This window comes from Mesoplodon bidens, assembly GCF_964165515.1.
Source record: "Mesoplodon bidens genome assembly, chromosome: 18".
In the NCBI taxonomy this organism is placed as follows: domain Eukaryota; kingdom Metazoa; phylum Chordata; class Mammalia; order Artiodactyla; family Ziphiidae; genus Mesoplodon; species Mesoplodon bidens.
In genome coordinates this window covers 51,300,873-51,327,100 of record NC_138175.1, presented here as the reverse complement: position 1 = coordinate 51,327,100, position 26,228 = coordinate 51,300,873, and the positions used below count along the sequence as shown (strand labels likewise).

Sequence of the window (26,228 nt, the reverse complement as noted above, 5' to 3'; positions counted from 1 at the left end):
TGGTCTGCAGCGGCAGGCCCTGCTCACAGCTTCACACTCACACCCAAAATCCTCAAAGATACAGATTACAAAAATCTATAATCCCACAGGCTTACTCATAAAAATAAAATCTCAGGTCCCCAACGAACCCGGAGTCGGAAGACCGCTGGAGGATCAGGGACAGTCAGATGGAAACGGTCTAGTAAAAACAGGCAGAGAAAAGACAGAGGGGAAGGGACACTCGGGAAAGAGACAGCCAGAGACGGCCAGAAAACAACCAGAGGGGCCGAGACAATCAGAAAAGAGACAGCTAGAGACAGAGGCAGCCCAAGACAGGCTGCCTCGAAGTTTCCAGAAGCAGTGTTTCCAATTCAACGGCATGGCTTTGAGGGCCAACATGACCTAGAACAAGGTTGCGGAAGCGCTCACATACTCACGCGCACACACACACCCACATATAATATATTTATTTATACATAATAGATATAAGTGCCTTTCGGAAATCAGGAAAGGGATAAATAGCCACGGTGGGTGGGGGTGGGTCTGGGTTCAGGGCGGGGGCTGCGGGACGGGGCAGTGGAATGTTCTCCATGCAGCACGGAGGGCGGCGTGACCCACCCGATATTATAAAATATCAATTGGCCTCATGATAAAATTCTCATGAGGTGAAACACAGGGAAAGGCGGGGGGAGGGGAGGGAGCTGAAACCAAGAACTGGGGCTGGGGCTGGGGGAGGGGAAGCTGGGACGGCGGGAGCCCAGCCCCTTCGGGTTCAAAGCCTCAGCCTTTAAATCTCCGGAAAAACGTCGGGCCCCCTGGCAATCTCCCCATGCTCTCTTTCTAGAAAGGATGTGGGGTGCCGAGGGGAGGGAGAAATTGGCGTCCTAGGCTGGGATAGGGTGACAGGCCTTAAAGGAAAAGGCCAGGGCTTGGTCTGGCGGGGGTGGGGGGGGCTCCTGAGGAGAGAGGCCACGCGAATGGATAAGTGTCAGCCCCTCTCGATTCTGTCACCCCCTTGAGTCAAACTCATTTTGAGGGAAGGAAGGAGGCAGGTGGGGGAGGGGAGACCACGGAAGGGCTTTGGGGAGTGGGCGGCACAGTCCCTCTGGAGGGTTCTGTCCCACCGGGCTCCTCCCCCCGCCCAATCCGGCCAACTCATTTCACAGTATAAAACACTCCCGCGGGACAGGCATCACAGCACCCACTGCTGCCTGAATCAGAGAGGCCCAACAAGGAAGGCCCGGAGGGGAGGCTGACGGGCGGTGGGGGAGGGTCGACTAACACTGTAATCCGAAAAGAGGGCTGGGGGCTGAATGTGCAGGGGATCCTTAGGGTTCAGGACATTTAAATCAGAGCCAGCCTCGCTGGGAGGGAGCAGCTGGACGGTCAGGGACGGAGGTTCACATTTCAGACTAAGTCTGGGTCGGGGCGGGGGGGAAGGGGAACATCATAGGGGGGCATCAACTTCCCTTTAAAGAGGGGCTCAATTCAGAGGAGAATCTACCCACATGGAAATGTTGGATAAATAAGCTAAGGTCGTGGTGGGGGGCGAGCAGGGAGAACCAGCCTGGTCACCCCTTGAAGGGTGGGCGTGGGAGACTCTTTGGGGGTCCTGTGGCACCTCCTTGTTGGGCCTCTCTGCAGAGGACTACAGCTCACCCCAAAGCCCACCGCCAGCACCCCTTTCCCTCCAGCCCAAAGGTGGGCATCACCCCCGCCCCCACTCCCCCATCCCCAGAGGTTGGGTTGAAGCGAGACGGCCGACAGGCAGCCGGGGGGCCGGTGTCCATCCCCTCCCCACCCCCTGTCCCCAAAGTCACCAGCTCTCTGGTCTCGCCGGGCCACAGAAACAAGAGGCGGCACAAAACACAAGGAAGTCCTCCTGTCCGATGGCAGTGGCAGCGGAGGGTCAGACAGGAAAGGCAGGGAGGCCACACGCCCGCTTTGTCTCTTCCCCTCTCTCCTCCTCCTCCTCCTCCTCCTCCAAATCTCTCTCTCCCTTGTGTGTTTGTTTGTTTTGTGTCTAAAGAGTTCACAGAGCAAGAAGGGAGGGCGAGTTCAGGGGGTCGGAAGGCTGGTCACTGCCGCTGGTGCGTTGGGCGCCGGCGAACGCGGAGACCTCCGGGCAGGTGAGGACAAACGAGGAAGTGTACGAAGGGTTAACAACGGGGAAGGGGTCGCCGAGGACTTGAACTTCACTGTGTGTAAAGAGAGAAGCTGTCAGGTTGGGGGGCGCGTCCTGGCTGGTCTGGAAGGGCAGGGGCGGCGGTGGCGGGGGCGGAAGCAGCCAGCTGAAACCGTCTTCCTTAGTGGATGCTGACCCCGGCAAATCTCTCACCTCCGCCAGCGGGCCCGGCCCGGGCCCCTCTTCGTAGGGGATCTTGCAGCCCGGTTTGTGGGCCACCAGCACAAACTCCAGACGTTCCTTCTCCTTTTGGAGCTCGGCGATCTCCGACTCCAGCTCTGCCTTTTCTTCCTCCAGCTGGTCTGTCTCCTGAGGCCCGGGCGGCCAGGTCGCAGAGAAGAGCGAGGAAGGAGAAGAAGGCCGTGAGCGACTAGAGAAGGTGAGTCATGGCTGAAGCCATCTCTCCTAGACTGACGGCTGAGGCCCAGGGGTGGAAGGCAGCTCTGGACTGAAAGACCCCCTGAGATGGAGGCCTGGTGTGCTATGGGACTTGGGGCAAGGGTCTTGCTTTCTAGGAGCCTCAGTTTCCCCATCTGTCCAGTGGATGGTTGGGAAAGGGCCAGGTACACATAGGAAGTGTCTGGTTGCAAGAAGCACTCAGAGGTTTGTTGAGTGAATGAACGATCGTTATATGTTTCTAAGGCCATCTATTCCCCTCTGTTACTTTTCCCCCTCTGTTACTTTTCCCCCTCTGCCTCCCAGGGAAGAGACCAGGTAGCTCAGGGAAGTAAAGAATTTCCCTGATTTAGCAGGGAAACCCCTGCAAGCATAAAGTAGAAAACTCTCAGACTGAGGTAGGGCATGAAAATAGAGGGGCATCATGGCAGAGGCCACCAGTCCAAGCTCTGAGAACTATGGGTGGCTGGGGCAGGTGGTGGGGGAATTGACATAGAATCAAAGAATTTCGTTTCACAGACTCTCCAGAATGTTAAATCTAGCAGGAACCTGGGAGATTCACTGAGGAGTTGAAGAGATGGAGAAACTGAGGCAAAAATGGGTTATCACTTGCCCAAGACCAAAAAGGGGAAATGACTGGAGCGCCCCTCTCTTAAAGTTCGCTCATATGTCCCCTCAGGAGGAAGTGAAGGCCAGGTAAGTGGTGTGTGTGGGGGGGGGAGCCGGGGTCATAAACCAGGACAGGGAGCAGCCAGGAGTATGTGAGAGCCTGCGTGTATGAGCTGGGTGACCCCGTCTGTATCTAGTTCCACATGTGGAACCTCTGGTTCTCAGTCCAGGATAAGGGCACAGGTGGTGGTGGGTAACAGAAGATGGGGAGAGAGCCCCCCTTCAGCATACCCTCACCCCACCCCAGGGACCATCCTCACCGCCTGGAGTCGGTCCGTCAGCTCCCTTCTCCGGTTCCTACACTTTGCCGCTGCCAGTTTGTTTCGTTCTCGGCGAACCCTTCTCTTCTCCTCCTCCTCTGGAGTGAGCTGAGTAGGGGAGATAGAGATAGTGAGATTTGGGGGACACGTGTTCCTCCCCATCCACCCCAAACCTCCTCTTCTTCAAGAACCCCCAGGAGTCAGAAAAGAACCTTCTAGACCTCACGGACTGTGGGGAGGATGATAGGGTTTCTGCAGCATTGAGGCTGCAGATGGTCCCTCACCCCAACAGTGGCAAAGTTAATGCCTCTCTTCCTTCCTCCCCCGCCCCCGCCCCCGCCCCCGCGCCCAGAGCAAGCTCTGATGCCCTCTACTCACCGTCTCCTCTCGGGGTCTCCTAGGCCGGGCTCGGGCTGGGCGGGGCCCAGGTCCAGTCCCAGGTCCACTGGTGGTTCCGCTGGTAGAAGGCCCACCACTGCCACTAGCTCCGCCACTGCTGTAGCCACTTATGCCCGGCGTGGAGTAACTGGTTCCTGGCATGTCATAGGGGTCAACGGCTGTGGGCTGGGAGGCCAGTGGCTGCCCCTGGGACTGGGCCATGGAAGAGATGAGGGTAGGTTGCACGAGCCACTGGAGGTCCTGGCTGGTTGTGATCGCGGTGACCGTGGGCACGAAGGAACCGGGCATTTCCCCAAGACCGGCGCACTCCTACGGGGTGACACATACACACACAGGCGTAGACACACAAACAGAGACACCGACACACACACACCCAACACACATACACACACCGACCCTGTGAGTGAGCACAGGGCCAGCGGGTGTGGATGTGTGTGTCACAGGCAAAAAGCCACAACACCCACCCTTCCACTACACCGTGACGCAGTGGTTAATGAGAGGATTTCTGTGCAACTGGCTTCTACCTCCTCCTTCTTCCTCGGGGAAAGGTTGCACGGTTCCAGCGGGTGGTGAATCACACCCCGGGTTGGTGACTCTTAGGTGTGGGGGGTGGGGAGGAGGCTGGACACAGCCGGGTGACAGAACCCCCGGGATGGAGTCACAGCCACACACACAGCCACAACACCCCACCCCCACCCCAGAGGCAAGGGGAGGGAGAGGGAGAGGCCTTAGGCTAAGCCTCCCTCTACACTCACACACATATACACACACCCCTCTGAACGAGGGGATGAGAGACTGGAGGGTCCATGAGACCCCCGTGCAGGGGCGGGGGTCCCAGTTAAAAGGGTGTTGGGGGACGGGCCTAGGAGTTTAGAACAACGTTTCAAGTAATTGTCTCTCCCCAGAGTGAGACTGACAAGCGACAGGTTACGGTGGGCAGACAAGGAGAGAAAGTGAGCAGCCAGGCTCCCTCAGACTGTCGCGGAGGTGGAGTGGTGTAGGTCCCGAGACCCCAAGCCCAAGCACCGTTCATCTCCCCCACCCCCCGCCCCCAAAATGTAATCCTAGAACTGCTCGGAAGGCTTAACTACTCTCTCAGGGGGCGTGGTGAGGGACAGGCTGGCTCGCTGGCCAATCAGCGTCCTGGAAACCCAGAGGGGGCGGGGCTCCTGGAGACCACCTGGCTGGTTCCCCTCGGGCTAGCGGTTCTAGTCCTGTCTTCGGGCAAACCGGAGACACCCGGCGTCGGGAGCAGAAGGAGTGGGAATGTGTCTGTGTGTGCCTGGAGAAGTGGGTGACGGTCACTATGTCTCCCAAAGAAATTCCGGCACACAGACACCCTCTGACCCTGAGAGCGGAGGGGCAGGATCCCGGCAAGGTCCTTGCGGACTCATTGGGTCGCAGAAGATCGCTCCTGTGGCAACAGGAATCCCCTCGCTCTGCCTCTAGAGGCCCGTAAAAGAGACCCTAGTGCCGAAAAACCACGGGTTCCGGGGACGAACTGGGGGAAGGAAACTGCACCCTACAAATAGGAAGGGAAAGTTGATTGGCCAAAGCTTGCGCCGCGGCGGCCAATCGGAACGCCGGGCTGCCCCCTCCCTTAGCAACGTGGCCCCGGCGTTCCAAAATAGAACGCTCCCGGGACGTCAGGGGCGGGGCGGACGAAGGGGGCGCCACGCGCCGTGCGTGCCCCGCGTCAGACGGAGGATTCCAGCGCGTCAGCCGTTACGCACGGGTTCCCCGTTACGTCTCCGCGCAGGAGGCGGAGGCAGCGCCACTGAGGGTTCGAGGCCCGCCTTCCCACTGGGTCGAGGGTGACCCGGCGCCGGAGTAAGCGCTCGGATGGAGGAGGAAAAAGGGAGGAGGCTACTGGAAGCTTCCCCGGGATTTCCCCCACCTGCCTAACCGCGCTAGCTTCAGGTTGGTGACCTGGGTGGGGGGCAGTCCCCGAGCCGGCTAAAAGTTCTCAGCCCTGCTACCTCATACACGTTGCACTGAACGGCACACTCACCCCACCCCCAAAGCTCACCCCTCTGTGCTCCCTCCCTGCGTTCCACGCACACAACCAATTGCAAGCACGTCCGGACTCTGCAGTTTGCAGAGTGCGCCGTGAGCCTATTCCCTCTCAGATCCTGGATTTTGACGCGTCTTTATTTGGGGTGGGGGGATTGCTCGCTCCACCCTTGACTTTAAAAAAAATTATAAACCACAAAGCATCACCCCAACCCTCTAGAATTTACCTGGGAGGCGGCGGCGGTGGGTGGACTGCCGAAGGAGTCCACCGAAGACAGATATTGAGACTCGGCGGAGGGTGAGGAGCTGCACCGGGAGCCGGAGTCGTAGTCTCCGGGGAAAGCTTGAAACATTTCCCTGGGCACAGGGGGGCCCCTGTGACCACGCTGAGGTCGCCGGGAAGCCAAGGCTATGGCCGGGTGGGGGAAAGAAAGGTGAGAGTCCGGGGAAACTCGGGATGGGGGCAGCGTCCCGCTCCAACAAAGGCAAAGTTTCTGTGTAATTCTTTTGCGGTGCCCAGGCCCCCACAAGATGCCGCTGTGCCTCCTGAAAGTCCAGGATCCGTAGGACCCGGGGGCGAGGGGGGATCGCTCCCCCAGAGGCGGAAAGCTCTGTCCTGCTGTACAGAATCTGCTTCGGGTGCGGTCCCCTCCACGCGTCCGGCGGGTCCCACGGGGGGAGGGGAGTAATAAGGAAGACGAAGAAAAGTAAGTCGATCCTCCAAAATAAAATGTAGAATTATCTAGAAGAATCCTTCCAAAAACTTTCCGGAAAAAGAATAAACTGAATTTCACAGCCCCCAAGACGAAGAACCACAACAATCAAGTCCCAGCTCCGCGTGTCCCAGCCTTGGCCGTAGCTCTCAGTCTTATGAATGAAGCCCAGAGCCGCTGTATTTATATGCCCGGGGCCCGGCCCCCCTGCTTACGTCACCCTTCCCGCGCTCCGCGAACTTCTCAATATCTCCGGCCCTGGTGAACCCAGCCCCGCACCGTCCGGCAAGAGGCCTGCCCTAGCCTCGATCTGATCACCTGCATCACCCTCGCGGCCCTGAGGGTCTTGGGGGCTGCGTTCTGAAGTGCTCGGCGGGAGGGGATCCCGGCCTGGTCTCCCCAGAGTTCCTGTGACGCAATTAGCCATATAAGGAGCTTGGCCGGCGCCGCTGAGTGTTTGTTTGGTATCCTAGCAATTACGTCAGAGGGAATCCCTCGCTCGCTCATGCGCTCGCCCCGCGCGCCTGCGGAACCCGCCCGCGCTTGCGCAGTGCAGCGCCGCCCCGGGGGCTGATATTAATAGGCTATTAGACTGACCCAACGGAGGATCCCCGCAGGGAAGACCCCAGATGGGGGTCCCCCTCACCTCTGGCCGCCCCTCCCATTTCCCCTGGTGGTGCAGCGCCCTCTCTCAAGAATAAGGTCAATCTCCAAAAGCAGACTCTGGCTCTGTGGTGTAGTCACATAGGCGGGGAAACTGAGTCCCGAGCCGGGTGGGAGGGGCTGTGATGCTCCAGGTGAAAGTGGAAGTGGGGGTGGAGTCCCGAGGCTCATACCAGCTTCTGCCCTGACTGGCTGTGCGACCTTGAAAAATGTCTTTTCTCTCTGAGCTTCAGCTTCACTTTTCCCGGATGGACAAAGGATGTGTGTCTTGGACCCTGCTGCCCCCAGAGATCCGGCGGCGTTTGGGAGGTACGCGGGTTTGGAGGGGATGGGGAATAAAACAGGGTGAAGTGTCTCTCCTGCTGACGGTTTAGTTAACCTCTCCTTTCTGCTTTATAATTCTATCCGTAGTCAGAAATAATGTATGTGGGGGGGCATAATAAATAATAATAGTAATAATAATGATAATGATTAAATAATAATAATAATAGATGCCATGTATTTAGCACTTACCAAATACTGGCTCTTGTACTAAGCCTTTCAATACAAGAGTTACAATCCTTAAAAGCTTTGGAAGGTTAAGCGAGGAAAAATCTTCATTTTATAAAAGAGGAAAATGATAGAGAGTTTGTGACTTGCCCAAGACCCCATCTCATCCCATCCCATCAAGAAATTCAAACCCAGGATTCCTATTCTCTTCCTGACTTCTGAGAGCTGCCTGGTTCAGTGAAACTCCCTGAAAAACCTGGGTGTTGGGATTGTTTAAATGACAGTTCCATTGGTGGGGAGTTGTAAGCCTTGCAGACCTATCCTGTCTGCTCACAGCGTACACTATTGTAACCCCGGCTCAGGGGGGCAAGCTGCTTACCTAGCCACCCAGTTAGGAAATGTAGTTCAAGAGTCTAATTAGGGTATTTCAGACACCACAGCCTCCAACTCTTAGGCTTCCACTGGTAAGGATCTCACTAGCTGCTTCAGAAACCTGACTTCCTGGCACTTCCCTCCCAGTGCAGAGCCTGGCCCAGCCAGGGCACAGAGGGCGAAGCACTTTAAAATTGTTGAATCCCACAGGCCCAGAGAGGGGGAGGGCCTGGCTCATGGTCACACAGCAGGTATGAAGCCAAGCTGGAGGGGTTGGGTGGTTCCTAATTCCCAGGAGAGTCTTGATTCTCTGTCCCAATAGTGGGGAAGGGGTAGGGAGACGCGGAAGGCTGAGGGGACAGGGGGACAATACAGGGAGACTGAGGTTTCCAGACAAAAGCCCAGCCTCAAACACCTCTTCCCCCACGCCCCCTCTGTCTGCAACCAGTCTGGGAGGAGGGACAGGGACTAGGAGATGACACGGCAACCACCAGCAGGCAGTGACTCGGCCCCAGCATCAGACAGGGAGTGACCCCTCATTCCTGTCCTGTCCAAGCCTCTCATCTCCTCTCCCACGGAATAAAGGAGACACACCAATACCTACCCTAGCTGCCTAAAGACCTTCACACCCCGCCCCAGGTGGCCCATACATCCACACATATACTCACAGGGGCACACAGGCATTCAGACATCCACCCACAAGCAGCAACACACACCGCCACACAGAGAAACAGCTTCACGCGCACACACACACCTTCAGATAGAAACACACACCTTCACATGGTTACCAACACACATGACACACACGTCCTCACTATAGATGCACGTGGTGCTTTTCACACACAATAACAAGAGTAATTCTTCTGAGCACTCATATTAACTTATTTAATTCTCACAATACTCCTATGAGGTAGGAACTATCATTTTACAGGCAAGGAAATGGAGGCCCAGAGAGGTAAAGTCACTTGCCTAGAGTCGCACAGCAAATTAGTGGCAGAGCTGGGATAAGAATGTAGCCTGCGGGGCTTCAGAGCCTTTGCTCTTAATTATTATTAAATGAGTTATATATGTCGATATATTCACATGCAGATGGTCACACTCATGCAGACATTGGACATTCAACCCCCGACAGGCAGACCCAGAATCTACATTCTGGCCCCACTACTTAGTAGTTGGGTGAACTTGAGCTAGTGATGTCTGGAGCCTCAGTTTCCTCGCTGGGGAAAGGAGGGCAGGAATAGTGCCCAGCTCATGGGGCTGGTGAGGGGATTATGTGAAGTGAATATCAGTAAAGCTTCTGGAACATGCCTGGCACCTTGTAGGTGCTTGTTTTTTTTTTTAATTTTAAAAAAAGTTATTTATTTTGTTTTTGGCTGCATTGGGTCTTCGTTGCTGCGCGAGGGCTTTCTCTAGTTGTGGCAAGCGGGGGGCTACTCTTCCTTGCGGTGCACAGACTTCTCATTGTGGTGGCTTCTCTTGTTGCAGAGCACGGGCTCCGCGCGGCTTCAGTAGTTGTGGCTTAAGGGCTTTGTTGCTCTGCCGCATGTGGGATCTTCCGGGAAGAGGGCTCGAACCTCTGTCCCCTGCATTGGCAGGCGGATTCTTAACCACTGCACCACCAGGGAAGGCCTTATTTTGTTTTTGAAACAAAGCTATGCAGACCTTTGCAGACCCTCATAGAGACGTGACCAGAAGCAGAAACACACAAGATCCCGTTATAGCTTTCATGGGTCCAGGCACTTTTGCCTTTGTGGGCCTCTTTCTCCATAAAGACATCTTTAAAATTATTTATCATGACTACATTGGTATAAAGACAAATATTAAATATTAAAACATTTCATTTGACCTAGAAGTTTAGTTCTTCCTTGATTTTAAAAGAAATTAAACACTTTCATGGGCCTCTAAAATTATCATGGGCCCTAGGGCCTAAGGTAAAAATTGGCCCTGGAGACACACACACACACACACTCACACTCTCACACACACACACACACAGAGTCTTACTCAAACATACACATGGACATGAACACCTTGCCCCCAGAGCATGGCATGGGCAAGGCAAGTCTTTTGCCATGAGGCTGAATCCCAGGGAACTTCCAGGAGGAGGAGGACTTGAGTGTAGGGGAGAGGGCAGGACCCCTGCTCTGGCTCCTGAGAGCTTGGATGTGTGTTGGGGGGAGCAGGCAGAGCCCTCAGCCTTCTGCCCCTGTTGGGGGTGGGGTGGCAGTGCCAGCTCTGCTTGCTCAGAGCATCCTGTAAATAGCCCCGGGGACCCAACTCTGCCAAAGGCAGCCCTCAGCACATTCTTCCATTCTTTTTTTGGCAAAACCCTTGCTACTCTGTTCCTCAGTTTCCCCCTCCATAGAGCAAGAAGGTTGGATGACCATGGGCTCTGAAAGTCCTTTCCAGTTCTGAAATTTCATAATAAAAATGAGGAGGAAGATACGGAAAGTATACACTTAGCTCTGCTCACATGCATTATCTCAGTTAATCCTCATACCACATCAGCCTCATAAGTAAGTTATTGTCCCCATTGTACAGAAAAGGAAACCGAGGCACAGGGAAATTAAACCTGAGAACAGTGCTTCTCAGCTGTTATGTGAAATCAAGTAAGCTGGGGAATCTGGTTACAACTCACATCTGGTATAGTCTTTTGTGTTTCCATGCAGCCCCTGGGTGATGCCAAGGCTCTGGCTCCAAAAGAAATGTCTGTGAGAGTTTCTGAAGCACAAGAGGAGTGGGGTGTGCATGTTTGGGTGTGTGTCCTGCTGTGACCTCCGTGAGGGTAGAGCCCAGGTAGTTAGGAACTGCTGGCTTCTCCATGTCCAGCATTGAGTAGTGAGTGTTACTGGCTGGCTGGGCCCACTCCCCACTGAGCAATCCTGGTTGCCTCCTGGAGGGGGTGTCTGTGGTGTTTCAGGGAAGCAGAGTGGTCCAGATTGGAAACTCTTAGCTTGACCTTCCCAATACCTCTGCATGCTGCATTCAAACTCCTCACTCACCACAGCCCACAAGGTCCGGCATGACCTGGCCTAGGCTGACCACTGCAGTCTCACCTCCCCCTCCTCTTCGCCGTATTCTAGACGCCGTGGTCTCTCTCCCTAGTCTTCAGGGACTTTGTATGTGCTCTTCCCTCTGCCTGGAGCATGCCCCTTTTTCCTCCCTCTAGCTCATACTCTCTTCCTCCAGGTCTCAGCTCCTGTGTCCCCTCCTCCAGGAAGCCCTCCCTGGGTCAGTACCCTTCCCCCCTGAGAGCCCCCCTCCCCTCTCTGCCTGTCTGGGGACAGTCTGGTCTTCTTCACTGGTCTGTATTATTATTCAGGCCCGGGCTAAGGCTGTCCAGGTCACGGCCAAGTCCCCAGCACAGTGCCAGGCACTCAGCAGGTGCTCAATAAATATTTGTTGATTAAATGAATCTTCACCATCCACTCATTTATTCATTCATAAACTCTGAAAGACTGCCTTGGACAGAAACATATCTGTCTTGCTCAGAGCTACATAAATGCCTACATAACAAGGCACACAGATACACAGCATCACACACTCAGATCCCATTACTGTGTACACTCTTTCCCATGTATGCTCACAATTATACACACGCACAGTTTCACATGTGCGGGCATGCAGACACAGCTAAGTAGAGGCCACCCTAAGATGCTGGCTTGTCTCAGGCCCTGGTCCAGGTGTGCTGTGGACCCCCTCACTGTAGGGGCCAACCTCTCACCCACCCAAACCCAGACCCTCACAGTGTGGTGGTGTATCACTGACTATAACTGCTCCAGGCATTGGGTGGCAGGAGTGCTCAGGGAGGCCTGAGCAAATCAGGAGGACTTCCTGGTGGAGGTGTTTGGACAACTACTCTCAAGTCCTGAAAAGATTCAGATAAGGAGGGAGTCCCGGAAAGTCCCTCTCTCCCTACTGTAGACATGTAAGACCAAAGAAGAGGAAGCAGGAGACTGTGGGAAGATAAAAGGAAGGACTGGACCAAGGTGGTACGGATAATGGTTTTGGAGGCCTTTCCAGCTGCACTTTGAATGAAAATAATATGAGTAGAATTAATAATATAGCTGGCAGTCACTTAAGAAAACTAACCAGGTGCCAGGTGCTACATACAGATCCACTGTATTTTCTTGTTTAACTCTTCCAATACCATTATAAGGAGGGCACTAGCTGTGTGACACCAGGCAAGTAACTTAAGTTCTCTGGACCTCAATTTCCTCATCTGTAAAGCGGGGTTAATAACAGCACCTCCCTCCCAGCATTTTGAGGAGTAAATGAGTTTGTATGTAAAAATGCCTATAACAGTGCCTGGCAGAAAGGATATTCCCTGTAAGTATAAGCTACAATGGCAATTATTATTATCCCCATTCAACAGATGAGTAAACTGAGGCCAGGAGCCCTTAGGGAACTTGCCTGACCTGCGGGTTTCTGCGGAGTGAGGGCCAGTTACAACCCAGGTGGTGAGGCTCCACAGTTGTGGGTGGACGGAGGCAGGGCCTCCCCGCTCTGGGGTGTTTGCATGCATGAGTGCACGTATGGTGATTCCATTGTTCTCTGCGCAAACACCCAGACCCCATCCCACCCCCAGCAGGTCAACCAGCTGCTGGCCACAACCCACAGCCTCCCAGTCATACCCGAGTGGGCTTCCTCTTCACGGCCCAGGGGCCTCCCCACCGGCTCTCCCCCGCCTCCCCTTCCTGCACCTTGAGGACGCCTGCGGCTGGACTAGGTGGTCTCAGGCTGGAGCTGCCCCGTCCCTGACTCAGGCCCCACGCCCCCTCACTGACCCGAATGCGGCCTGCCCGGCCCCCGCAGCCAGACGGACACGGGGTGGGGGGGTGTCATGGGGGGGGTCACAGCGGGCCACGTGCCCGCGCCCGGGGTGGCTGAATTCCACCTGTGATTCAGTCGGCTTGTCTGGGCCACTGGGGGGTGCCCTGGCCGGTGATGTCAGCGGCCAGGTATGCGGCCGGGGTTTCTCCGAGGTGACTCAGGCGCCTGAGCTACCCTCTCCCTCCTGCAGACACTCTGGGCAGCTCTCCAGGGCCGGCAGCCAGCAGCCTGACCCTCCCTTCCCGGCCTCCTCCACGCCCTCCACACCCTCCACACCCCTGAGCTGTGGGAACAGCGGGCTTGAGGACAGGCACGAGGCAGATCTCAGAAGCTAGGGCCCCAGGCCAGTCCTGGCAGCCCACCAGGACCTCCTCACCTCCCCTGGAGACCGGAACTCACAGGTTATTGTAGGATGAAATTCATTCATTCATTTATTCATTCAATCAGCCATTCAAACACATGTTCTCAGCACCTCCCCTGTGTCAGGCTCTCTAGGCACTGGAGACAGAGCTGACAAGACAGAAATTCCTCACAAAGCCCCATCAGAGCCTGAACACTGTACAACATTATTATTGCTATAGTTACCCCCTCCCGAAATTCCACCAGCCTGCAAGACTCAGGCTGGTTTCTGTTCCTCCAGGCAGCTCTCCAAACAGTTCCCGTTACTTTTAATCCTTAGCCCCCAAACTGTCCCTTGAGGGAAGTCCTTTCAGGACTCTGACCTTCAACCAGCCTGCTGCAGCCTTTTCTTCCCTCTTGGACTTTACTCATTCCCAGTCCCACTGAATGATTTGAACCCCTACTTTCCCCACCCCCAAACTCTGCCCCTCCACTGTCTTCCCCAGAACCTGAGCTTCACAGTGATGATCATGATTGGCCTTGCAGACACTGAGCGCTCCCTAGGTCCTTACACCAGGGTCAAGACTTAGAGACACAGCTTCATTTGGTCACAGCCACCCCTGGAGGAGGCCTGTTAGTTATCATGCCCATTTTGTAGGAAGGAAACTGACACACAGAGGTATTTTGGTACCCACTAGCTCAGAACCACGCCTGAGTCTGTAGCTCAGATTCTGGACACATGCATGCATACAGGGGCACACAGAGAGGAAGTAGTAATACTGCTGACAATCAAGTGTGGTATTTTGTAAACATTTATTCTGTGCCGAGCACTTTCCAAATGTTCTCTACATGAACTCATTTACTCCCCACAACAGTCCCATGAGTGAGTACAATTATTATTCCCATTTTACAGATGAGAAACCTAAGGTACCTAGAGGTCCTAATGCTAATACAGTTCAAGTCCACAAATATTGACTGAAGCTCTGCTGTATTTCACACAGTGTGATGGGTGCTGAAAATTAGAGCTACACAGCTAGATGCAGCTACCAAGACCCACAAAGCTGGAAGGCACACACAGGAGACTGCCACCCAGAGGCACAGAACCATTCACACAGTTACACAAACGTGTGCACTTGACATGGACACACATGAGTCACTGATTCATTTACTCAACAAATAATTACTGAGCACCTACTGTGTGCAGGGCAGTGCTGGGGACCCAGGGGTGACCACAACAGCCCTGGGCCCTGCCCTCATGGGACATGCAGCCCAGTTGGGGAGACAGTAAACAAACAAATATATAATGAAAAATTGTGATAAACACTGTGGAAAGAACTGTGAGAGACAACTGGCTGACAAACAGTTACCTGCATAGTTACACACAGATGACCATACATTGAGATCCAGAACTACACACATACACACACAGCCAGAAATGCAAGCTAGAGGCAAAACCGTACACATCCATAGGTACCTACACACACATTGTTTCACGTACGACCACACAAAAAGACTCACAAGAACACACACGCGAACACATACATGAACACAGGTCAGCAGGGTTCAAATACCCATACATCCAGATACACAAATGCAAACTGGGGAAACCACTCACTCAGTCCAGCAGTTGCTCTCACACACGAAGGAAGCCTTCCTGAGCACGCTGTCACACAGGAAATCCCAGGTAGACACATAGTCACCGACAGAATCACTCACCAACAGTCACAGCCATTCACAGTCACACACCCAATTTCTCCTCTCTCTTTGGACATTCGCCCCAGCCCTGGTCACATGAAGCTACTGGATGGGGGGCGTCGGGGGTGTGTGTTGGGGATGAGCTATTAAAACCTTCCAGCTGTGGACAGCTTCCCGGACACAGGATGGAAGGACCTCGGGCTGCTTGTCTGATGAAAGAGCCTCCAGAAAGACAGGCAAGAAAAGAAACCCCGAGGGGAGCGGGGAAAGGAACGGGAGGGAGCTCTCGCGCTGTGGCTCCGAGTGTGTATGGGCGCGCACAGGTTGTTCATTGTGCCTGTCTCCACTGGTTGGGACCCCAAACGGAACAGTGCACCCAGAAACCCGGGAGTCGGAGGCAAAAGCAGCAGGCCAGAGAAGAGTGCTTGGATCTATTTCAGTTGTTATTGTTTGGGGGAATATGAGACAGCCACGGCGCAGGAGATGCTGGACAGACAGACATGCCTGGGACGAGGGGGCGCAGACGGACAGATACCCAGCGGAGGCGGTCCTAGGTCAGACAGGAGGAGCGGTCCCAGGTCAGACAGGAGGAGCGGGTGACAAGCAGACGGCGGCTGTCTAAAGGGAAACCGGCAATTTGGGGACCTGGTTCTCCCCCGCTCCCATCACCGCAGCGCCCCCCCCCCCCCCCCCCGCCAAACCAGGCTCCCGGCCGGCCAGTCTGTCCGCCCTGGCTGGTCCTGGTTGCGCCCTGTGCGGCCGCGCGGCCAGGCCCGGGACAAACAGCCTTCACGTTGCTAAGCGACGGCGTTCCACAGCCCGTCGCGTCACCGCGTCTGCGCGGGCGGGGAGAGGGGGGTGTGCGGAGACAGCGGCCGTGTCGTTTGTTGACGTTGCCTGGCAACCGCCGTGGCGCTGCCGGGCAACGCCGGCCGACTGTTCCTTCTCTTAAAGGGCCAGGAACACCTTACTGGATCCAGCTCGGACCGCGCCGCGGGACTGAGGCGCTGCTGGGAGAGGAGAGGGTTGCTCCCCAGGCGTCAGGGAGGTTTAGGGGATTGGAGACCGGGTTATGCCCTCTTGGAGTAGAGGAAGAATACGAGGCAGGAGCTGTTGATATTTGAACTAAAGTTTTTGAGATGTTAGTGTAAGATGTTAGGTTGATTGCACATGTGCATAGGTGCACTTGTGGGCACGCACGTCCACGGGGGAGTGGGTGGCAGAGATAAACCGATAGAGAGACCTGGGTTCAAATACCCACTCTGTGACCTTGACCTGTAACTTCCTTTTTCTGAGCCTCTTTCCTTCCCGAATTGGGAGTGAAAACATCACCCGCCTCCAGAATTGTGACTGTATGAAATCCTGTTAAGCACTTAGTACATAGTGAGCGCTCCGTACATAACAAGTATAATTATGTTATTTAACGGCTGGGTTCTGTCCCTTCTTCACTGGGATTTGGAATAAATGAGATGGTGTTTGTAAAGTACTTATTGCAGCACAGCGTGCTTAATACACGGGGGCTGTCATATTATTACTGATGTTTTTATTATTTCCTCCAGTCTGTAAAGGAACACGTCACAGGGCATTGGCAGTCATTGCCTTTCTTGGTGTCTTGGGGTGCAAAGGCAATGGAATCAGGCAGATGAGGTTGGAATTCTTGTCCTACTGGACCCTGGCTGTGTGACCCCAGAGCAAGTGCCTTGCCCTCTCTGACCCTCTACTTCCTCCTCAGTGAAACCTTTGATCTCTCACTTCTCACAGAGTCACTTCCAGGTAACAGTCCTGGGTGAGGGGTCCCCTTTCATTGGGCGTGTCAGGTCACTGCCCCACGTCTGCAGTATGACTCATGGGGCTATGTTATGTAAAGATCCTAGATTCTGCACAGAGGGCAGGTTATATAAACGTGTTTAATGTGCATCCTACATGTAGGGCCTAGGGAGGGAACCTGGCTTGGTAAGCCTGCAATTGCCAAACTATGGCACTGGTTGCTTCTAGGAAGTAGAGCCTATAAAATGTGGGCCACGTGTATACTGTTGAAAATGTGCCCCTCTTGGGGTCTATCCCCCGAAATGACTGTCTGTCTCTCAGTCTCTGTCTCTTAATATGCCTCCAATTTCTCTCTGCATCTTTCTGACCCCTGTCTCTCTGTCTCTATTGCACCATCTCTGTGCATTTCTGTCACTCTGTGTCTCTGTTCCCCTGAGTCCCTTTCTGGATTTCTGCCCCCCTCCCACTCCCCTTTCTCTGAGTCTTTATCCATTTCTGGGTCTGCCTCTGTGTCTTTGTGACTCTCTTTTATTATTTAATTTAACTCCCAAACTTGCTCCCAAAGGGATTCCATCGATTCTGGACAGCTCCAAGCCCCTCACAGCTGAGTGCTGTGGGGTGCGGGGATGGCTCCTCTGCTCTCTGGACCTCTGCTCTTCCCTTTGTGCAAAATTAGATGGAGCAGCTAGTGCAAGTCCCCATCACCTGGGGAGCTTGATAAAAGTGGATTGCCCCAGTCCCACACCCGAAAGCTGTGGGTCGGAATCTCAGAGAAAGAAGTGGTAGAGATTATGACATGCGAGATCCTGCCTGAGTAATTCTGAGCAGCTGACCTGAGGCGTCCACACATGTGTCCCGATGCCAGTTTTTTTTAATGTTTTTTTAAATTGAAGTATAGTTGATTTACAAGGTTGTGTTAGTTTCAGGTGTACAGCAAGGTGATTCAGTTATATATATATATATATTTTTTCAGATTATTTTCTCTTATAGATTATCACAAAATATTGAGTATAGTTTTCTCTGCTATACAGTAGGTCCTTGTTGGCTGATGCCGGGTTCTGATGTCACCTAATAGGTGAGGTTCTGTGGAGACACGTGGCCAGGGACAAGAGTGATTTCCCCTGCAGGTAGAGGGTCCTGAGTGTGAGGAGTCAGAGAGACAGATCTGGGGGTCAGGGTGTGGACAGAGAGAGACAAAGATAGCAAGACAGAGAGAGAGAGAGAGAGAGAGAGAGAGAGAGAGAGGGAGAGATATGGAAACACAAAGAGATAAAGACAGAAATTGCGTTTGCTGCACGTCACCTGAAAAGGTACCTCCACGGTGGAGGGCCACGTACCTATCTGCCTGTGAGTGTGTGACTGTATTAAACAGGTCACTGCAGGCAGCACTGGGGTGTGCCTGGTCCAGTGCTGGGACTGAGTGCGGGAAGCGGATGCTGGGCTGGGAGGTTCTGGGTGTACCCTCTCTACATGTACATGCCTGCCTTTAAGCAAGTGTTCCGGGCCAGCATGGGTGACTACCTGACAACCGGAACACCAGTCAGGCAGCATTCTCCATCAGGCCACCACTTTCTACGCCCACTGGGTGTGGTTGATGAGGATATAGCTCCAGGGGTCCTGGGGCCCACATGGATAAGTTTAGGTATAGTTCCAGACTCTGAGGGTGTTTCGGATTTGGGAATAGCCAACCTAATAGAGGGGTACCATCTTTGGAGCCAGACTGAGCTGAGTCTTTGGGCAAGTTGGGTGACCTCCTGGGGCCTCAGTTTCTGCATCTGTAAAATGGGGATGATAAGGACTTCTATGAAGATTTTGTGAGCACCCCCTAACCTAATGCTAACTAATGCCATCTATTGAGGGCCTGCCATGAATGTGCCTGTCAGAAAATTCTACAGCTCTATGTTCAAACACCTCCAGAGTCTGATCCCTGCTGCACCTTCCAAGTCACCATCACCTCTTGCCTGGACGATTGCCTGGGCCTCCTCACTGGTCTCCCTGCCTCCACTCTGGCCTCCCAAAGTCTATTCCCCACATACAGCCAGAGGGATGCTATTTAAATCAAAATCAGTCCATGTCCCTCTTTTGCTCAAAACCTTCCCATGGCTCCTAACTCACTCAGAATAAAAATCAAAGCCCTCACCATGGCCCACAGGCCCCGTGTCTCTGCCACTCCTTCTCTCCTTGCTTTCTCTGCTTCAGCCACACGGGCCTCCAGCTGTTTATCCAACACACCAGGCATGTTCCCACCTTAAGGCCTTTGCACCTGCTTCTCCCTCTGACTGGCAAGCTCTTGGCCCAGATATCTGCAGGCTCCTCTCTCACCAACTTCCAGTCTTTGCTCAAGCATCACCTTCTCATGTGGGCCTTCTCTGACCACCCTATTTAAAACGGCTGCCCCAACTCTCCCTCCCTCTCCACCTCCCCAGCAATGACCACTTTCCAGTGTGTTATATAACGTGCTAATTTGTGCTTCTATATCGTCCATCACCTCCTTCCCCACTCCCAAAGTGTAAGCTCCCACGAGGACAGGGATCTTTGTTTTGATCACTGTTGAATTCCCAGCACTTACCACAGTGCCTGGCACATAATGGGTGCTCGATAAATATCTGTTGAACGAACGAGTGACGGATGGGATGTGCCAGGAGTGTGCCACGAGCTCCAGGTCGGTGAATTCACTGAATCCTTACGACAGCCCTATTGTCACGACAGCCCTCTGTGCTGGGCGCTACCCATTTTACAAATACGGAAACTGAGGGTCAGAGAGGGAGGCCCCTGAGACAGAAGCGCAATGGCCCAGACGATCTGAGGTAGATTATCCTGCCTTCAGGGGCGTCCCTGCGGACCCGTGGGGTGTCTGTGTTTAGCCTCGCTATCCCCGAGTTTATTTCGGGGCCCGGTCCTTGTTTGCTTTGTCGCGCGGTCTCTTTATCACTGTGCCCCAGACAGCTCCCTGTGGCTTCAGCCAACACGAATTTCTAGAGGTTTTCTGGCTCCGGGGCCCTGAATCTCTACTTCCGCGTTGCCGTCTCCCTGGGTTTCTGCGCCCTGCGGGCCTCCGGAGGCGAAGGCCCCGGCCCCTTGAGCCCGCCCCACCTCCGCGCGCAGTCTCGGCCTCGGCGCGGCTGGGCTCGCAGCGGGCCGCCCTGGGGCGGGCGGGGCCTGTTGCCCGGAGACCAATGTTTTGCCGCCGCAAACTGGGTCTCTAGGCCACCGCGGGAGGGCGGCCTGGGAACCCGAAGTAGGGATACTGGGGCAGTTTCGGGGAAACAAGAGAGGGCTGGGATTAGGGACGAGAAAGAGTATTCGGGGTCACTTTGAGGGAGGTGGGGAGGGTTTGGGGAAGACAGATGATGGGGGAAGTTTGGGGGAGCCAAGGGAGGAGATTGGGAAGGCGGGGCGGGGTAGGAAGTGAGGGCTAGTTTGAGAGACACGGGAGAGGGGCCCGCGGATGGGTGAGTGAAGGAGGGCGTGGGAAACTGGACGTTTAGGGGATTCAGAAATCACAGGGGACTGGTGTGACGGCAGGGGTTTTGGGTAGAGGACATACTTGCAGGCTCGGGGAAAGAGGTGAAATTTAGGGAGGACAAGAAATGAGGGTAGAGAGTTTGGGGGAGACAGGGATTCTTGAGGAGAAGGAGGAGGCTTAAAGGGGCCGGAAACAAGGGTGAATCAGAGGAGAGGGTGCCCTTGCCACTTCCAGGCTCCTGGCGGGAGGGCCTCTCCCCGCTCATTGTCCCCGGCCTGGCCAGGACGTCCGGCGACATCCCTCGGGACGCGACGTCGGGGGTTATGTAACACTGCCAGGCCCCGGGGAGCGGCGGAAGTTAGGACTCCCGGGTTCCTCTCCACGCCCCATCCTAAGGGAGGGACACGGGTCGGGATCCCCGAGCGGCTCGTGACATCACACTTGGGCGGAGTCCATCAGAGGCACGAACTCCTTTTCTTGCTCACCCCCACCCCACTCGGGAGCGAGTACTGAGACCTGAGACCCTAGGTGGGGAGGGGTATCCCTAGCAACGCCATTGGCTGAGGTGGCCTGATGGCCAGGGCTGTTAGGCAAAAAGGTAAACTGAGTCCCAGAGACTGCTGACCCCTTTCATTTGATTCAGTCATTCAACAAAGATGTATTGAGCCCCTACTGTGTGCCAGGTATGTCCTAGGTGATGGGGACCCAGCAGCAAACAAAACAGATGTCCCTGATCTCAGCAGCCTCTGGGCTGACCCCTGATTCTGAGCCCAGACCTACTCCATCCCAGCCAAACGTTGTTGAAACTAGACCACTTTCACTAAACAGAACACCAAAACGTGGATCCTCTCACCCAACTTTCCCTAGTGCAGGGGGCAGAACACATCTCTCAGCTGCTGAGTCCCTGGTCTCTAAATGACTGCATCCCTGTCACCCCCACCCCCTGTGGCCTGTCACTTCCTCCCATCCTCATCCCCCCCACGGCGCATGACTAGAGATGCTGGTCATAACAGGCAGTTGGCGAATCACTCAGACGTCATAACAGCCGGCTGTGCTATCACCGTGTCCCTGAGATGTCATCAAGCAGCCTCAGTCTCTTCCTATGAACACCTCTGGGGCTTGAGGAGAGGGTGCTGCTCTGCTGCCAGGGGTACCTCAGCCTCCCAAACGGAGTGACTTACTTCCAGCTAAGCCCTTCATCAGAAGGCTCTGGAAGGTACCTTCCTAGCTGTCCTCACTCCTCCTCCAGGCAGACCCCTTGAACTCCCTGCTACTCCCCTCCAGTTCCCTGGGCTCTGGCCCTTTGGACTTTTTCCTCTCTGATCTCACCTGCTCCCATACCTTCAATTTTGAAAAACCTTCAAAGCCAGGCCCTTGATAGGACACATCCCTGCATTTCTCCAAGCCTCAGGCTTCACTGCTCTAAAATGGGTATAGCAATGGTGCCTGGCGAACACACAGGGTGGTGAGTGATTTGAGCAAGGTCACTTCTGTGACGGGCTTAGCACAGGCTGGGGACATCGTGAGAGCTCAATGAATCCCACTGGCCAAGGTACACAAGAAGTAGTTAACAGTGAGAAGTGGGGATCAGATGGAGGAGGAGAATTTACTTTGTCAAGGTATACTCTTGTATTTGCCAATACATGTTCCCCCAATTTTTTTTTTTTTTTTTTTTTTTTTTTTTATTTTTTGCGGTACGCGGGCCTCTCACTGCTGTGGCCTCTCCCGTTGCGGAGCACAGGCTCCGGACGCGCAGGCTCAGCGGCCATGGCTCACGGACCCAGCCGCTCCGCGGCATGTGGGATCTTCCCAGACCGGGGCACGAACCCGTGTCCCCTGCATCAGCAGGCGGACTCTCAACCACTGCGCCACCCGGGAAGCCCCCCCCCCAATTTTTAAAAAAGTTAATTAATTAACTTTTGGCTGCCTTGGGTCTTCATTGCTGCACACCAGCTCTCTCTAGTTGAGATGAGCAGGGGCTACTCTCCGTTCCAGTGCACAGGCTTCTCATTGCACTGGCTTCTCTTGTTGCAGAGCACAGGCTCTAGGTGCACAGGCTTCAGTAGTTGTGGCACACGAGATTACTTGCTCTGTAAGTGTGGAATCTTCCCAGACCAGGGCTCGAACCCCTGTCCCCTGCATTGGCAAGCAGATTCTTAACCACTGCACCACCAGGGGAGCCCTTCACTGACTTTCAAATCTGTTCTCTCCTCCTCTTTCCCCTCCTCCCACTCCTACCTACATCCAGGCCCCTCCTTTCCCCCTCCCTTCCTCAGTCTACCTCAAGGAAGCAGTCAGAAAGGTCTTAAAACCTTCCTCTGTCCGCCCCCCCCACCCCCCCCCCGCTCAGAACCTGCCATGGCTCCCCGGTGCCCTTGGGGGAGCTCCTCACCGTGTGTCCAGTCTCCTCACCATGGCCCATGGGGCCCATTTCTGTCTGGTCCTTGCTGACTTTAACAGCCTCCTAATTCTTTGATCCAACTACATGATTCTTCTTGCCTTAAAGGATCCTCCAGCTCAGTCCCTTTGCCTGGCAGTTGAATCCCATCCAGACAACATAACAGTTGGACACCTGGCTAAAGCTTGGTGTCCACTAGGGACAGGGACACCACTTGAGGCTGCCTTCCATCCACAGCCAAAGAGTTCTCCCAGAATTTTCACTGAAGCAACATCTGTCTACTACACTGTGCTCCCTGGGTTCACACAGGACAGGGCAGTTTCTGTCCTGTGAAATTTCAGAGACTAGAAGGATGCAGATTTTGAACGTCAGGTAAATGCGGTATAAGATCCTTGAGGCTGATTCTTGGAGTGGGCACTGAAAGAGTCACAGGATATCAGAGTGGGAAGGTGCCCTAGAAGATCCAAGTGCAAGGAGGAGACCTAGGCCCAGAGGGAGCAGGGTTCCTGGCTGTTCCCACTGCCTGGAGCTGTCGTGTCCCATCACTGACTTGCAAGGGAGGGAAGAATCATAGTAGAATTGGGTTTGTTGAACTAAACAGTGGGTGCCAGGCTGAGCCCTGACTCTGGTGACCCCAACCTTGGTGACAGCAGACCTGCGTCTGACCCCAGTCTGAGCCCCAACCCTGGCCCAGGCCTGAATCCCTGACCCTGGGCACAGTATGAGCCCCGAGACTGGCTAAGACCCAGAACTAAGCCCACTCAATCCACTGTAGAAACTAAGCAAGAAGTCAGAGCCTCATCCCCAGCCCTCTGCTTGCTTTCCCCATAGAAGTGGAGCTGAGAACTCGAAGGGGGGCGGATTCAGAGAGGCGCAAGATTCGTGCTGTGGCTGGGGAGGGAGAATAGGGACAGGGCTTCGGGAAGAGTAAGTTGAGGACTTGGGGAGGGGGCGGCGGGGCTAGGAGTGAAGATTAGGATAGGGAGGGGGGAGGTAGATAATGGTCAGGGATGAAGAATGGAGGGAAAGCAAAGGATGCGGGGGACCAGGAGACAGGGAATCGGGGGGATGGAGGATTGGGGGTGCTGATTCGAGGATGGTGACAGGTTGGGGTCAATGCGGTGACGGCGGGGGCCGATCGTCCGGCCGGGGCTGCGCGGCGAGGCCCAGTTGAGCCCAGGCCCACCCCCAGCCCCCCCGCCCCGCGCTCCCTCCCCCTTCCGCTCCCCGGAAGCGCTGAGTCGTACTGCCTTATCTGGAGGCCGCTATTTCGGGCTCAGCTCCTAGCGCGAGGACTATTTTTAGCGGCGCTCGGGTAAAAATGGACGCGGCGCCGCGCGAGTTCCAGAGGCCGTGCGCGCTCCCTCGCGAGAACTGGGGGCCGGGGCCGCGCGCCTGAGTCACCTCCCGCCTAACCGCCCCCCTTCGAGGAGTGCGGACACACCCCTGCCCCCATCCGCACGAACTCTGGGGTTCCTGGACGCCTGGAAGCCAGCGCGGCTCAGAATATTCCAGGACTATCGGGACGCATCCACTCGGGCTCAAGCGGCTGAGGGCCGACTTTTGGGCAGAGGCGCGGCGCCCCCTGGTGGCTCCTGCGGGGATAGCAGGCAGGGGCTGGGCCAAGAGTTCACACACCACCAGACCCCCAACCTCCGCCACACACCCATTTTATAAATGAGGAAACTGAGGCCTGGAGAGGAACTGGATTGCATCATGAATTGCAAGGTACGCTCTTTCAGTTTCAGCTTGGACGCTTCCCTTAATGGAGAACACAGTACCTATCAGAAAACTAGGCACTCTGTTTTTATAAGCAGTATTTATCTGGTCATTCAACAAGTATTTATCAAGGGCTTGCTGGGTACTGGGAACACAGCAGTGAACAAGGCAGAAGAGAGATCCTTGCCCTCGTGGGGCTGACTTTCTAATGGGGGAGATAAAGCGTAAAAAAAATAAGGTGATTTCAGATTGTGGGTAAGCACTGTAAGGGAAATAAAATGGGAGGATATATTATAATAAAGGGGATACTTTGGTAAGAGTAGTCAGGGAAGGCCTTCTTCTGAGGAGGTGACATTCTAAAATGACCTTCTGGTTTCATGCAGTCCCCTCACTCATCCCATTTCATAGACCTGGAGACAGAAGCCTGAAGAAGACCCAGTTGGGGACTGAGCTTGTACAGTGTAGATTGCATGAGCTTTCACTGCGTAATTGTTCAGTTCCAGTTTGGTCTCCTGAGCCTGGGAGCTTATTTCTCTCAGCATAGCCACTCATCATCAGTAGTAGTAATACTGATTACTAGTTTTTAAATAATAGCTACCTTTTATCCAGCACCTGCTCTTTGCCTAGCAGTCTACTAAATGTCTCACCTGCGTTAATTCATGGAATCCTCACCCTAACCCTTAGAGGTGAGGTAATATTCCCACGCCCCATTAACGTATGAGAAAATCTGTTTTCCAACCTTCCTTTCCTCCCAGCCACATGGGCATCTACAGTTTTGCCGGCAATTCTGCTTGTTCTTTGGGAAACCACCCGTTTCTCAATTTCAGTTCACCTGGCCGTCTTGGGGCTCACCCCATCCTCCGTTTCCAGGGAATGGCACGTGTCCTAGGCCCAGCCAATCAGAATATTTCAGTTGGGCTGTCTGTTGATGACAGTGATTGGTTCAGAGGTGAGCATGTGATCCATTTAGGACAACGAATGATGGGACCATTGGCTAGGAGCGCTTTCTTCCCTTTGCGGTGGCTAAGAGGATGAGATGTGAGCCTAAAGCTGCTAGGGCTATCTTTGCTACCTCAAGGAAAGTCTTTCTGAGGAAAAAAATCAGAGAAATATGAAACCCAGAGATGGGACAGTGACTTCATATCATCATTTGAGCTCCTGGATCAAGCTGTAACTGAAGCTGCTTTTACTCAAACTTCTGAACATGTGAGCCAATACATTTCCTTAAATCAGTTTGCATTTGAAACTGAGAGACTCACAATTTCCCTCTCTATGCCCCCCACCACCACCAGGAACTGGTCCTGACACTTTCCACTGCCCCTAGTCCTTGGGAATGGATCACTGTACCCCCTGAAGTACCCATTCGTTACACACTGCCCCCATGGAGGCATGTACTGCTTGTATACATCTGTGCCCTCTACCCCCACACTGGGCAGGCACTCCTGTGCGGATTTTGGGTCTGCTCATCGTCCTGTCCCCGGGTACAGACCAGGATGAGAACCTGATACCAAGGCTACTGTCCCGGGCAGGACCACTTCCTGCTGTCATCACTGGCTGATGGTGAAGGTCCCCTACTGCACCTTCCACTTTCTCCCACTGTCAGGATTTCAGCCCTGTCTGAGCTCTTGTCGGCCTCCCAGCCTCTGCTTCACCGTCTCTCCCGTGCTCCAGACCCATGTGTCTAGAAGCCTCTTGGATGCCTTCTTCTGGTTGTCCCACAGACTTTCACCCTGACCTCAACAGCTTCCTCCTACACCTGTGCCTCCTTCTCCCAGGTCCCCAGCTCAGGCGTAGTCCCACATGGACCCTGTCTCCTGGACCAGAGTTCTGGGCCTCGTCCTAGTACCTTCCTCCCCTTACCTCCCATAACCCA

General features: G+C 54.4%; 2 protein-coding genes across 6 annotated transcripts in view; one reads left to right on the top strand and one right to left on the bottom strand.

The window, feature by feature from the left end:
- Positions 1 to 1,718: 1,718 nt before the first annotated feature.
- Positions 1,719 to 7,473, bottom strand: FOSB (FosB proto-oncogene, AP-1 transcription factor subunit). 2 transcript variants are annotated; one of them, XM_081216745.1, is made up of 5 exons: positions 6,129 to 7,473; positions 3,868 to 4,197; positions 3,490 to 3,597; positions 2,318 to 2,473; positions 2,043 to 2,177 (listed from the first exon to the last, which is right to left on the bottom strand). In XM_081216745.1, exons 1-5 carry the CDS (start codon positions 6,252 to 6,254, stop codon positions 2,175 to 2,177), a joined length of 723 nt encoding a protein of 240 aa, XP_081072871.1. In that variant the 5' UTR covers positions 6,255 to 7,473; the 3' UTR covers positions 2,043 to 2,174. The 2 variants fall into 2 exon arrangements, with proteins under 2 accessions (XP_081072870.1, XP_081072871.1); XM_081216744.1 differs by having other exon boundaries at positions 1,719 to 2,473.
- Positions 7,474 to 7,510: 37 nt separating this feature from the next.
- The window catches only part of ERCC1 (ERCC excision repair 1, endonuclease non-catalytic subunit), a 44,822-nt gene continuing 26,104 nt past the window's right edge, over positions 7,511 to 26,228 (top strand). Inside the window, exon 1 of one of the 4 annotated variants that reach the window (XM_081216742.1) lies at positions 7,511 to 7,586. In XM_081216742.1, coding sequence (XP_081072868.1) covers positions 7,526 to 7,586 — 61 coding nt within the window. In that variant the 5' untranslated portion in view covers positions 7,511 to 7,525. Of the gene's footprint in view, positions 7,587 to 23,979; positions 24,365 to 26,228 lie in introns of those variants that run through there. The other 3 variants (XM_081216743.1, XM_081216740.1, XM_081216741.1) reach the window with 3 other exon arrangements.

Coding starts and splice junctions, on each gene's coding strand:
- FOSB (XM_081216744.1), bottom strand. CDS start 6,254: ATGTTTCAAGCTTTCCCCGGAGACTACGACTCCGGCTCCCGGTGCAGC. Junction 4,198..6,128: donor CCACCGCCGCCGCCTCCCAG/GTAAATTCTAGA, acceptor GTCACCCCGTAG/GAGTGCGCCGGTCTTGGGGA. Junction 2,474..3,489: donor TGACGGACCGACTCCAGGCG/GTGAGGATGGTC, acceptor CCCGGGCCTCAG/GAGACAGACCAGCTGGAGGA.